Below are 14,830 nucleotides of genomic sequence, written 5' to 3'. Positions count from 1 at the left end.
ACAGGAAGCATAGTGGTTTCTGTTTGGCTTCTGGGGAGGCCTTAGGAAACTTATAATTACAGTGGAAGGCAAAGTCCTAGCAATCATGTCTTACATGGCAGGAGCAGGAGCAAGAGAGAGAGGGGAGATGCTACACACTCTTCAACAACCAGATCTCATGATAACTGTCAGGACAACAGCACCAAGGGGGTGGTGCTAAACCATTCATGAAGGACCCACCCCCATGATCCAATCACTTCCCACCAGCTGCACCTCAACACAGGGGGTTACAGTTCAACATGAGACTGGGTGGGGACACAGATCCAAACCATAATGATGTGACTGTGTGTGTGTGTCTGGGTTGGAGCGGATGCTCTAGATAGAGAGAAGAGCATATACTAAAACACTGAAGCAAGAGAGAACTGTCTGCAGAATTGGATACCAATGTGCAACAGGCGAGCAGTTTAGAGTGAGACGGCAGAGGAAACTGTGCCCAGCCTGCGGTGAGAGGCTGGTGTGTTTCTGTGGTTTTTCAGTGCAACAGGAATGGATCCACTCATGGATTTTCAATAATAAGGTAAAATCAGATAAATACAGTGAGGGCATTTCCTGTCCCTGATTCTCACAGGCAGAACTTTGAAATAGCCAGAGGTGATGCGCAGGTAAGTGGGAATAATGATTAATCACTTGGTCTCTATGGTGAAAGGGGGATCAAGCTTTCCTCTCCACTTTTCTGCCCCCCTCCCCAGTTTCTGATTTAGATCCTCACTCTGGCAGCCTGAAAAATCAACATGAGATCACTTAAGTGGGGGATGTAGGAGGGATCTTTCGTGAGAGAAACACTCTGCCCTTCTCTGCAGCCCAGGGCAGGAGAGTGATGTGTGTGGCTGGAGAGTTAGGAGAAGTGCAGGCTTCTGGCTCCTCTCCTCCTTCCCCAGGGATCTACTTGCCCACAGATTTCGGGTCTGATGTGGGTACAGGAAATCCCACCAGGAAGCATGTCTCAGTATCAAGTCCTTGCCTCGCAGCAGGCGTCAGGAATTCTCCATGCTGCCTGTGACTTGATGGGTCATCTTTCTAATTCTGGGGTGCAAGACATTTGGCCAAATCCAAGCCAGCACCCTCCAATCAGCTTTTTATCAGTAACACAGATGGTATTTTAAGCTATCTCTACCAGATTTTTTTTTGTTCCTTTCAGTTGGGTTTGAATTTGGATGGGGAAAAATTTGTATTTATTGGGTCCCATAAAACCCCTAAAGGGCTTTTTTTGGACATGGTTCAAGGATAAGTCTGTGTGCTGCCTTCATGGTGCCACCTTCTGAGTCGGTTTTCCTGATCTTCATGGATCCTGTTATCTGCTAAGATACACTTAGCTTTGAAATCACTGAAATAACAATACGTAAAGTTGAAGTCTGTCAATCTCAAACTCATGGGATGATGATGAGGATAAATTGAGTTAGTAGGCATGAATGGATTGTGAAATCTATTATATGCTAAATGATGAGTCATGAAAATAAAAAAGACAAGAGTCTTTTAAAAATAAACTTTTTTCATAATAAATACTACATCAATATATACACTGATTTCCTCAATTATGATGAGCTAAAATGATCACTCATATTAATGCATCAAAGAACATTTTTGTTATTAAAATGAAATTATTTTTCATTTCAAAATATTTTTAAAAAGAATAATGTAATTCATAAACAAGTAATTTCCCAGTAAGAAGTGGTTAAAACATACATGATTAGATTAGGCTAAACATTATCTTATTGCTAGTTATTTAAAATATATATCAATATCCAGTAATAAAAGATTAAAAGCTAACCATTTCTCTGTTAATAAATGGTCAAGAGTAAGGGTCATCAGGTAAGTTTATTTAGGTAATTTTAGAGTTTTTCTCTTTGTTCTGCTTTGTTTTTGTCAATACCCAGCAAAAGAGAAATTAAACACTTCACATGGTGTAGTAACATTGTACTAGTTTTCTATTGCTGTGTAACAAATTTCCCATGAATCATCACTAACTGCTTAATGACAAACACAAAGCTAATAGTTTAAACAATATAGATGCTGTTTGATTTATGAAGAGTTGAAAATGCATTTAATACACCTCACCCACCTAACAGCATAGCTTGGTTTAGCCCACCTTAAATATGCTCAGAACCCTTACATCAGCCTACAGTTGGGCAAAATCATCTAACACAAAGCGTACAGTATAGTGTTGAGAGTTTATAAAATGCAAATGGGATTTCAGAAAATACCCCTCCAAGGGTGATATTTTAACAACCTTCCATGACCATTGTGCATTCACAGCCAGCCTCTGGTCACTTGCATATCTGCATTCTTTTCTAAGTTTTAAAAATCCTTTTCAAATGATTATATTAATATAATTATAAGGCTGAAATAAATGTCATTAAGATGCCATCTAATAACATTTTCCCAGCTTCCTATGAATGATCACTAATGGCTTAATGACAAAACATGTATCTAAGGAAATATCCACAAAGGCTGTGTAGCAAGGGTTTACTTTCTTGCTAAATGAAAGGTTCTTAATGGGGAAAGTCCTTAATGGGGAATTCTTAATTGCTACTTTCCAAAATGAATTAATTTTAAATCCTTGTTAAGGAGAAATCTACCAGGGTATCCTGAACTCCTAAAAAGGGCAATGTTACTTATTACCATAATAAATGAAAACAAACAATACTTAACCACAGAGTATTTTATAGAATTATAAGCTTAATGATAACATTTAATATTACTATTCTTCCTTGATCACTTATATCTTTTTTCCCAAATAAGATTGCCTCCAAGATTTAATTACCAGAGTTAATATAATTAGCTTAGAATCATTCATCTTACCTTGATGATAACCTAAAGTTACATTCACTAAAATGCATTAAAATATTTTATAGGCAAACAAAGGTTGATAACTCTAAAAGTCTTCTAAAAAATCAATTTCATTCAAAATTAAAGATGTCTTATTTTAACATGCAGATATGACCCATGTATATTATTCTACACTCGTGAACACTGTAACTAATATTGCATATTATTTTTATAGAACGAAAATATAATAAGGACAAAGCATAATAAGGTACTCTACTACACTGATTTCTTTTAATAACTGCATTCCTGACTAACTGATTTAACTATTATAATGGCTAACAGGGAATATTTTAGAATCTTTATGCTCAGCATCAGTTGTTACAATGTCCTAAATATCACTTTATATTCAACAGATGTCTTTTCTGGAAATTGTGAAAATTTCTCTTACATCAAGTTTTATTTCTAAGAGTAGAATTGGATTTGTGAGATACTACTAATTTGGGTTCTTTCTAACCCCAGCTGGGCAGATAAAACCAGGCTCAGCCTTATTTGAATTCAGATTAATACTCCTATCAACATTTTGCTCTGGTCTTCTCCCTCCCTTTTTTTTAAACTTTTAATATTCTTTGGTGTCCTTATGCATTCATTTTGTGATGTTTTACTGGCTTTCTCTCCTAATGTTAACTTGGCATTGTTGAATACATCATTTGTAGTTAGTTTTACCGTTTTCTACAGTGAAACATTAAAGCATGATGAGGTGTTGAAATGACAGTACATGTAAACTAATAAAGGTGCCATTGCTACACTGTTGAGGATCTGAGCAGAGAAAGCCATGCTAAACTTTGTTAATTTGAAAAATTATGGGTTTCCCTATATTCTAACAACTGGATGGGTGATAGATAAGCAATTACACCGAGTCTGGGTAAATAATTATATGGTAGTTGTTACAAGCTCAAAACTACGCAGATCTCTGCAAATGCTCAAAGCCCTATTTAACTTTACCATTTCAGTGTCAAAGTGCTCAAAAGAGTTCTTTTATAGACATATTAAAAGTTCTCTTACAGACATACTTCTTTGGGATGTTAATGTTCAAGAAAATACATTGGTTTATATATGAAAATAAAAAAGAAATTGGTTTCCATTCTTTTGGATAAATATCTGAACGTGGAATTATTGGATCATAAGGAAGTTTGATTTTTAATTTTTAAAGGAATTTCCATACTGTTTTCCATAGTGGCTGCACCATTTTGCATTCTCACCGACAGTGCACGAGGATTCCAATTTCTCCACATCCTTGCCAGTATTTGCTGTGTTTTGTTTTTTGATAATAGCCATCCTGATAGGTGTGAGATAGTAGCTCATAATGGTTTTGATTTGCATGTCCCTGATGATTAGTGATGCCGAACACTTAGGCCATTCTGTGTCTTCTTTGGAGAAATGTCTATTCAGATGTTTTGTCCATTTTTAATCGGGTTATTTGTCTTTTTGCTCTTGAGTTATAGGAGTTCCTTATATATTTTGGAAATTAACCCCTTATCAGATATATAGTTTGCAAATATCTTCTCCCATTTCATGGGTTGCCTTTTCACTCTGCTGATTATTTTCTTTGCTGCACAGAGGCTTTTTAGTATAGTGTAGTCCCACCTGTCTATTTTTGCTTTGGTTGCCTGTACTTTTGATATTCAAGAAATCATTTCCAAGACCAATGTCACGAAGCTTTTCTCCAAATATCTACTTCCAGAAGTTTTACACTTTTAGGCCTTATGTTTAAATCTTTAATCCATTTTGCATTAATTTTTATGCATGGTTTCAGATAAGGGTCCAAATTCTTCTTTTGCATGTGAAAATCCAGTTTTCCCAGCACTGTTGAACAGACTATCTTTTCCTCATTTGATATTCTTGGCACCCTTGTCAAAGACCAGTTGATCACACATGCATGGATTTTTTTCTAGAATATCTATTCCAGTGGTCTATATGCCTTTCTTTATGCCAGTACCATACTGTTTAAATTATGATAGCTTTGTAATATATTTCAAAATCAGGAAGCATGATGCCTCTAGCTTTGTTCTTCTTTCTCAAAACTGATTTGGCTGTTTCAGGTCTTTTGTAATTCCACATGAATTTTTGGATTGTGTTTTCTATTTCTGTAAAAAACCATAACATTAGGATTTTGATGGGAATTGCACTGAATCTATAGATCACTTGTGGTAGAATGTACATTTTATTAATACCAAGTCTTCCAATCAATGAACATGGGATATCTTCTCATTTGTGTCTTTAATTTTTTCATCAGTATTTTATAGTTGTCATTATGTAAGTCTTTCATCTTCTTAGTTAAGTTTATTTCTAGATATTGCATTCTTTTTGATGTTATTGAAAATGGGATTGTTTTTCTAATTTCCTTTTCCAATAGTTTGTTGTTTATCCAAAAGAATGGAAATCAGAAACTGGAACAGGTATCTGCTCTTTCATGTTCACTGTGGCACTATTTATACTAGTCAATCAAGATGTGGAAAACACCTAAAAGTCTACAGATAACAAATGAATAAAGAAAATGTATGTCCATACAGTAGAATATTATTCATCTTAAAAAAGAAAAAAGTTCTGCAATGTGAGACAACATGGATAAACCTTGAGGACATTATGCAAAGTGAAATAAGCACAAAAGGACAAATATTACATGCTTCCACTTATATGAGGTATCTACAGTAGGCAAATTCATTGAACAAAGAGTGGAATGGTGGTTACCAGGGGCTGAGGAAGTGAGAATGGGTGCTATTAATCAATGGACTTCACATTTCAATCAAGCAGGATGAGTAAGTTCTAGACATCTGCTGTACAACATTGTACCTATTGTTAATGATATCATATTGTACAATTAAAATCTGTTAAGAGGGTAGATCTTGTGTTAATTTTGTTCTTGAAATAAAATTTACAATAAATAGAACATGAAATCTTATATTTTAAAATCTTTCAAATCAGTAAGAATTAAAACATATGTTAATTTACAATTTACTGTTTCAAAACATATGGGATAATTACAAAAGTAAGAAATCAAACTCATGCACCTATGAGAATTACATCATTTATGTCATTCCACTTTGAGAATAATGATGCAAAGTCTAACCAGCATCTTCCAATTAAGGCCTGGCATTTTCTGTAGGTTAGTGCCTTTGGGTATCTTGCCTTTTGATTCCATAAATGTTAGTAGTAGTTTTTCTTATTTTGTTAAAGACAGCACTAAAGAATCCTGAATACTCACTACCAATTAGCAACAGGTTCCTAACTGAAGAAAATACCACACTCGACCATATCTCACTAGAAAGGGCATGGGATGGGCAGCTGCGGTGACGGCAGGAACGTCTGTGCTGATGTCTGTGGGGAGCCCTTCTCCATCAGTGAAATGGACACAGCTGCTGGCACAACTTAATTTAATCCACATTTATAATACCTCAAAGTTGTTTTAGGTGCCACATGACAAGATTATAAAGTAGACATATTGTCACTTTACAGTCAAATAGTTTACAAAATTAATTCACTCTTATTTCATAAATAATGCACATCATTCATTCCAGATAAAGTCTGTCCTTGCTCAGCACGTGCTGGGCAGTGGGTGGCTTCTCCTCACTCCTGGGCCCTTCCATGGGCCTCCTACCCAGGACACTGCCTCTCTTAACCTTCTGCATAACTGGCAGTCCTACAGCAGACTGATGCAGGGCTCTCTATTCAGAGTTGTCTCTGGCAAATCCCATATTTTATAATTTGAGGACTTTAACACTGCTTCAGTCTCCAGAAAATATTAAACTATTTTACATTTAGATATTAAAATTTATATGATGTGCAAAAACATGCATCTTGTTAGTTGTGCCACTTTCATGAAGTAACATTGTCCAATGGGACTAAGTACTATTGTGATGCTGTAGAAATAGTGATTTTATAAATTTTAACCAAGAAATCACAATTTAAATTGGATTAATTTGAATATATTTACATAATTGTTCATATATATTTATAATTATAATTTATAACAGCTTATATTATATATTTATATTGACTGCATTCATATTAATATATCAAATATACTAACACAGTTTCAAACTATATTTTGATTTGATTGGTATTTTACCTCTTTGCATATATAAAAACATAAATATTATGTCAATAAAATAAATAATGTATCTACTGGCTAGAACTATAGTGGGACAGAAATACTTGCATAGAAAGTGAAGAAGAAGAATAGAAGGTGTTTCCGAGTGAATGACTTCAAGCATTGTTCTCAGAAAGAGCCTGTGCAGAGGTGAAGGTTGCAGTGAGACAAGATTGCACCACTGCACTCCAGCCTGGGCAACACAGCAAGACTCCGTCAAAAAGGAAGGAAGGAAGGAAGGAAGGGAGGGAGGGAGGGAAGGAGAGAGGGAGGGAGAGAGGGAGGGAGGGAGGGAGGGAGGGAGGGAAGGAGGGACGGAGGGGCCTGTGCATATATCACACCTTCAGATGCATGTAAGCAACAGACTGACCTGCCTGCGATGTTCTCTGCAATATTTTTGTCTCACTGTGGCTATCTTGTAAAATTAAGACATTCTACATTAAGCATTTTTTCAAGAGTACACAAAATATTATCAAAGAATACAAAATTATGTAGCTATCTTTAAAACATAAGAATGTTTAAAATAGAATATGAATTCCTTAGGACTGACATTTTAGTTACTAAATCTGTTGCTGAATGCTGAAGTGTGTACATGAATTTACTGTCTCTTAGTAAAGGGTCTTTAAAAAATGAAAGTGTAACTTGATTACCTGTAAATAAAAAAAAAATTTAAAAGAGAGTGCCATTTAAAGTAAATATTTATGAATTAATGAAAATTTAAAAAATGATTTATACAGTTTTACAAACTGATGAATTAAATAATCAGTAAGTAATCTTGACTCAATCAACCACAAACTAAAGACTATTACAATATTCCCACTATATAGAGATGACTAATGAAAAAAATTACAGCAAAAACACACAAAACCAACACACTATAGTTCACAATGAGGTTTAAGGAAAAGGGAAAAATGTAAATGCTACATACATATTTTGCTCCTGAAATTCTGATCCAGATAGCAAAGAAATGAATGTTAATCACATAAAAGGAAACTCCTATCAATATAATATAGACGAAGTGATACAGTGAACAAAACAAGAACATGCTTACCAGAAAACAATGATACTTACTGGAGAAAACCACATCACTTTAAGAATCCAAATTGTAAGAGCTAAATTCACAACGAGGATGATGAGTAAAAGAAGAACAAACAAGTAGAGGCAGCGCTTTCTCCAGCCATAAATGCCAATTTTGTAGACATACGGATTCTCTGGCCTCTCTATGTGGGTGCCTTCTGTGGCTGTAGTGTACTGCTCACGCACCATCTGCCACGGGTGTGTTCATGAGAGGAGAGAGAAAGAGACAGAGAGGGAATGAGGGAGTCAACTTGTTTGTTAATACTGATTTACTATGAGCCTGAAAACATATTTTTCATCCCAGTCATAAATTTCCAAAATTAATGATTTTTTAAAAAGATAATTAAATATTATTCTGAAACATGTCACTGTGTTTCAATCACAGGGAGATATTTAATCTGTCATTTAGAATATTTTATGTATGATAAACATTTGAAATCTAGTGACCATATTTTCAGATGTTAATAACTTCGGATGTTAATAAATTCTCTGTATCTATCAAAGTTCTTCAGGGTTAAACTTGGAATTGAAGCATTAACCTAAAATAATCAAGTTACCAAGTTCTACGAAGGTTAATTGGGAGGAAAATCAAGCTGGTATCTTTAAAAAGGAATCCGTGGCCAGGGCGGTGGCACACGTCTGTAATTCCAGCACTTTGGGAGGCTGAGGTAGGCGTCTCACGAGGTCAGGAGATCGAGACCATCCTGGCTAACACAGTGAAACCCCATCTCTACTAAAAATACAAAAAATTAGCTGGGCGAGGTGGCAGGCGCCTGTAGTCCCAGCTACTTGGGAGGCTGAGGCAGGAGAATTGCTTGAACCCAGGAGGTGGAGGTTGCAGTGAGCTGAGATCATGCCATTGCACTCCAGCCTGGATGACAGAGCGAGACTCCATTTCAAAAAAAAAAAGAAAAAGAAAAAAAAGAAAATTAAAAAAAGTATTCATTTTTCCCTTTATACAAAGAACAGAAGTACTTCTTAGCTACAAAGTTAAAATGGGAGATTATGAAGACTTTCCTGATGGTAAATGTAGTAAAAAGATGAATCAGAATATAAATACTCTTCTCTGGGATTTCTTTTGTGCAAAAGTCACACATTTATTTTTAGGGGTGATTTGGAGTTGTCCTTGTTAAAAATAAGTTACGGTCTAAAACAAATCTTTAAATCTCCTTCCAATTTAACGACAGGCATTTTCACATATTCTGATTATCTAAAATTAGGCTATTCATCACATAGTATTTTCAAATATCCAGGACTGACAGCCAGCATTATTCAACCCCTAAATGTTTAATGATTTCATAAGGGCATTATTCATTGACTCATTTCTTTGAACTCCTCCAGTCTTCCTTAGATCACAGCCAGCGGCTCAAGCCAAAGTACCAGATGTATCCCTGATGGTTCTCTTTTCCCTCAAGCCCCACATCAGCAAGTCCTATCAATTCTAACTTTCATATATATCCAAAATCTGTCTACCTCGCTACATTTCCATTGCTACCGCACTAGTTCAGGTTACTCTGACTGCTCTCAACGACACTGCTGAAAAATCCACTTTCATTCTTTCCCTTCTTGAAAACCATTCCCTACCCAGCAGCCAATGTGTAAAATGTAAGAAAGCTCCAGTCACTCTATTTTTCCAAACCTTCTGATGGCTTTTCACCACAGTGACAATGTCCAAATGCCTCTATCACCTAAAAGACCCTATATAAGCCGGACTTTGCTGATGTCTTTGGCTTTATCTACCACCATTGTGTCCTTTGCTCACAAGACTGAAGCGAAGAGTCAGTACTATTCAACAGACCAGGTTAATTCTCACCCTAGGACCTTTGTCCTGGACTTGGTCTTCCCCTGCTGGTCCTGCTCATCTTTCAGTAGCAGCACACATGTCATCTCCTCAAAGAAGCCTCCTTCTCTGGACACGCAGTCACTCTCAACCACTTCCCTCTATTATATTTATTTCAAAGTGCTTATCATCTGAAATAATGGCTCCAGAATTTCTATAAAGGACAGACTAGGAGAGCGCAATTGGATGGGGAAGGGTGGCCAGGGAGTCTGAACCAAAAGCAAGCACAGTACTTACAATATTGCTACAGATGGACACAACCAGCAAAGTTTTCTAAGAACACATGTGAGTATATTTCTATTTCTACATATTCCTAGTCCTATATATATAGTTTCCTATTATTGCTGTAGCAAATTATCAGAAACCTAGTGGCTTAACACAATTTTATCTTTTAGTTGTGGAGGTCAAAAAATAGGTCTTACGAGTCTAAAATGAAAGCGTGGGCAAGGCTGTGCTTTTCTGGAGGGTGGAGGGGGAGACATTGCTTGCCTTTTCCAGCTTCTAGAAGCTGCCCACATTCCTTGCTTGAGCCTCTGTTTCCATCACACCTCCTCCTCTGGCTCCGATGCCTCTGTCTGCCCCTCATAGGGACCCCTGTGATAGCGCCAGGTCTGCCTGGATAACCCAGGATGGCCTTTCCGTCTCGAGAGCCTGAGCATAACCACACCTGCAGAGCCTCTTCCTCTTCCATGTAAGGTGACCTCTTCACAGGCTCCAGGGGTTATTAGAACACGAATGTCTCTGGGGGCCATTATTCTGTCTACTAGATAATGGTTTTGTTCACCCCTACATAACAAACATTGAGAAAACTTCAGTATCCATTTAAAACAGTTTTGTCGTGGTTTGCTGGAGAGCTGACAGCAATCCTGTGATGCGGACAGCTCTTAGATCCCCGAAATCAGCACCTCTGCCATGGTCTTTCACCTGGGTCACTGCAACAGCCACCTGACCGTCCCCCTGCCTGTGCCTCTAAATCTCCTACAGTCGATTTCTAACGTAGAGGCTGGAGTGGTCCTTTCAAAGCATGTGTCGGTTCATGCCCCACCTCTGCAACAAACCTTCCTGTGGCTTCCCATTTCACTGACAGCAAAAACCAAACTCCTCACCCCCGGACATGGTTCCCTGCCTTCATCCAGTCCCTCTCGCCCTGACTCCTCCTGCCCCAGGAACAGTGGTCTTACTCGACCAGGAGTCCCCCAGGTGTGACCCCACCTCAAGGACTCCACAGTTAGAATTCCCTCTACCTGGAAGGTCTCCCTGATGCCTGCATGGCTCCTCTCAACTCTCTGTTCCAAGATCTCTTGTCAATGACCTCCCTGATCATCCTATTGAAACAACAGACCCCACCAACACCACCACAGAGCTCCCCGGGCTCCTCTGACATTTTTTCTCCTGCAGCACTTAACTCCCCAGGCATACTACGTATTTTACCTACCTATTTGATTGTAAATGCTCACCCCCCACATATAAGCCCTGAGAGGCTGAGGTTTGCAACTATTTTGTTATTTTGTTTTACCCTCGGAGGCCCCTAGAACAGCAGTCGACATGTAGTATGTGCTTAATAAATATTTGCTGAATTAATTACATATACATGTTGAAAGGAAAAATTCCCAGACTTTTTTTTTTTTTTTTTTTTTTTTGAGACAGAGTCTTGCTCTGTTGCCAGGCTGGAGTGCAGTGGCATGATCTCAGCTCACTGCAAACTCCGCCTCCCGGGTTCAAGTGATTCTCCTGCCTCAGCCTCTCAAGCAGCTGGGATTACAAGCACACGCCACCACACCCAGCTAGTTTTTGTATTTTTAGTAGAAACAGGGTTTCACCATGTTGGCCAGGCTGGTCTCGAACTCCTGACCTCAGGTAATCCACCCGCCTCGGCCTCCCAAAGTGCTGGGATTACAGGTGTGTGCCACTGTGCCCGGCCAACCCAGACATTTTTATTCAAGCATACAACAAGCAATAAAATAGGTTGAGAGTTACTTCAGAATTTCCCTAACTTTTTATAATGAGTTAATTTGAAGCTTGTGCATAAACAGGGTATGTTTAGTGTGATTAGTTGTTTAGGACTCAGAAGACTCAGCAAGATCTCCTTCAGTCTGGTGAGGTTCTCCCAAAAGAGGGGAGCCTGGGGAATGTGCTGTCTTTGGCTCTTGAGTCCCCCTACATCTGCCCACCTGCCCTGCTGACAGCTTGAGTAAGAAGCTGGACCCTACATCCCTGGAAGAAAGTCCTGACCACACACTGGTTTTTGGAAGCTGGCGACCTGCTTTCTAGTCTTCCCATATTTGAGCTGTATTTACCAATCTTTTTTGTTTTTAAAAAGCTTGCCAGCTGTAATTCTTTTTATATCGTGTTTTGTGATAGGCTTCTTTAACGTTTTTAAAGTGCCATCTACCAGTGTTCACTGCATTGTGTAAAGAAGTCCTTTTACTCTCGACAAGCCTGAGTTAAATCGCTAGGTGAAACATTCAATTTAAATATTTCTCTAAAAACTTGATTTTGTTGTTTATATTTCTCACAACTCACAAGTGGCTTTCATTTTTATTAGACACTATATTACATTTTTGCCAGGAGAGACTTTCAGAGGCTATCTGGTTCAACCAGCTTCCTTTAGGTATTTACTCAAATTAGGCTTGAGAAGAGTATCAGTGCTTCAGCACTTGGGGGTCAGGCAACTGCATTAGTGGTATTCACGTTGGCAAGAAACTGCACTGGAATAACGCACAGCACTTTGTGATCTACTTACAAACCCTTTACAAAACATAATTAGTGAAATAAGTGTATTAGAACTTAAAGTCTATATTCCAAGATAAAGAATTCTAATTTTTAATGTATCATGAACTAAATTTATTTTCATAGACTCGTTTATTAAAACAAATTTTGTCATTGAAAATTACATTATTTCTCCTGCTAACCATCCTTCAAAGTATGTTGGTGCTATACTTAATTTTTTTATTTTTATTTTGAGACGGAGTCTCGCTCTGTTGCCCAGGCTAGAGAGAAGTGGCATGATCACGGCTCACTGCAACCTGCACCTCCCGGGTTAAAGCAATTATCCTGTCTCAGCCTCCCGAGTAGCTGGGATTACAGGCGCCGCCACCACGCCCAGCTAATTTTTTGTATTTTTAGTAGAAACGGGGTTTCACCCTGTTAGCCAGGATGGTCTTGATCTCCTGACCTCATGATCCACCTGCCTCGGCCTCCCAGAGTGCTGGGATTATAGGTATAAGCCACTGCACTCGGCCATGCTATACTTAATTTTGATTGCTTTTCAATGCATCTCTCAGGTATAGTTTTCAATCCTTTAATGGATAGGGCTCCAGATGTGAAGCACTATACTTGTTTTGGTATAAATATCTGCTTTTATGTGCTTCTGAATTCATGATCCCAGGTTTATTATTTAAAACAAAATGACCTTAAGGACAGATAATCTGTCTTCAACATTATTTGATTCTTGTTATAGCATATAATATAGTGAATCGAACATAGTGTCTACTAGGTAAATTTCGCTAAATGACATTCTTCATTTCAACCAATATTTATTGTCATGCCTAGTTTGGGTAGGTCATTATCAAGAGTCTAAGATAGAAAGATCATAAATGCAAGGATAATGCCCAAAAGGAGTTAATATCGTATAATTTTTGAAAAAGTGAGTTTGAGAAAGAACAAAACAGATCTTTTAGAAATCAAATTTAATTCTAAGAACTCAAAGAATGAGTTATAATAGTTTAAAGTTATCTGTCTGATACTGACTTTGGTATACCACTTTGGGTTTCAATATTTTTCTAGTACAAATTTCCACCACTTTGCTTTCAACAGTTCATTGAACAAGTATCTACAAAGCTTTCTGTTAGTGTTACACCTTTTTTTTTTCCATTGGGATTTTTAAAAGTTTTTTTACTTTTACTGTTTTCCAGATTCAGAATGATTTTCATAAATTTGAATTAATTTATTCTGTTCATGAGTCAGTGTCTGTTTTCAATTGAACTTGTCTTCAGTTCAATTAGAAAACTCTTGGCAATTGCTTCTTTAACCATTGTCTTCCCTACATTTTCTCTAGTTACTTCCATTGGGGCTTCAGTAAGATATATTTAGACCTCCTCATTCACCAGTCATGTTTTTTAAACTTAGCTTTATATTTCCACAGCTTTATCACTCTGCTGTTTTCTAAGGTCTATCTTCCAATAGACTAATTCTCTTTGCAGCTGTATGCAATCTGTCAGATACAGAGTAAGCCATCTTTCCAGTCTTCATGGGAGATTCACCTGAGTGTTAGGGATGGCATTCTACCTGCCTTGGGTAAGGTCCTTTCTGGCCACAGGGCTTGCTGACTAGGGGCTTAGCAAACCTCTGATAGCACTTATGATGTCAATCTGAAAACTCCTGAAAAATTACTTTCCACAGTTTCAAAAACTGTCTTTCATAAGCCATGTCACCTAGCTCTAATATCCAGATAGGTAATTTCTTACTAGGTAACAAGCACCATCATGGTGCATCATCCCTCTGAATGACAAGGTCACCCATGTGAGAAGTCAATTACAACAATGTGACTAGGTAACCGTGACCAGTATCAGTTATGTGCACATAATAGGCAGTCAGTAAGTGCTTGTTGAACACATGAATGCATAGGGAGTGGGACTTACCCTACAGGTTGTGATGATACAGCTTTGTGCTACAGTAACAACAACAAAAAAAATGAGCTAGTGACAAATAATTGACAAGTGAAAGAAAATGGAGAGTCTAGAAACAAGCCCATACACACAGATCGTAATAAGGCAATGAAAAGTGAGAACTAAGGGACATCCCATCTATACAAGTTGCTCTTCCAGAAGGCAAGCTGGCAGGGAAGGAGCAAGCTACTGTGCTGGTTAAATTCAGGCTGCCTATGTTATGCTAGTATCGAGAATGACTGCATGAGTTTTACCTCTATTTTCCTTCAAACTTCCAAGAAACATCTCATCTCG

At 37.7% G+C, this 14,830-nt stretch overlaps 1 protein-coding gene across 2 annotated transcripts in view; it reads right to left on the bottom strand.

The window, feature by feature from the left end:
• SGCG (sarcoglycan gamma) overlaps nt 1-14,830 on the bottom strand; it is a 95,776-nt gene that overhangs the window by 52,014 nt on the left and 28,932 nt on the right. For both annotated transcript variants that reach the window (XM_015120736.3, XM_015120737.3), the window contains exon 2: nt 8,024-8,218. In XM_015120736.3, coding sequence (XP_014976222.3) covers nt 8,024-8,218 — 195 coding nt within the window. The remainder of the gene's footprint in view (nt 1-8,023; nt 8,219-14,830) is intronic.

Source organism: Macaca mulatta, chromosome 17 (genome assembly GCF_049350105.2).
Source record: "Macaca mulatta isolate MMU2019108-1 chromosome 17, T2T-MMU8v2.0, whole genome shotgun sequence".
Classification (NCBI taxonomy): domain Eukaryota; kingdom Metazoa; phylum Chordata; class Mammalia; order Primates; family Cercopithecidae; genus Macaca; species Macaca mulatta.
This window is presented reverse-complemented; position numbering and strand designations above follow the sequence as displayed.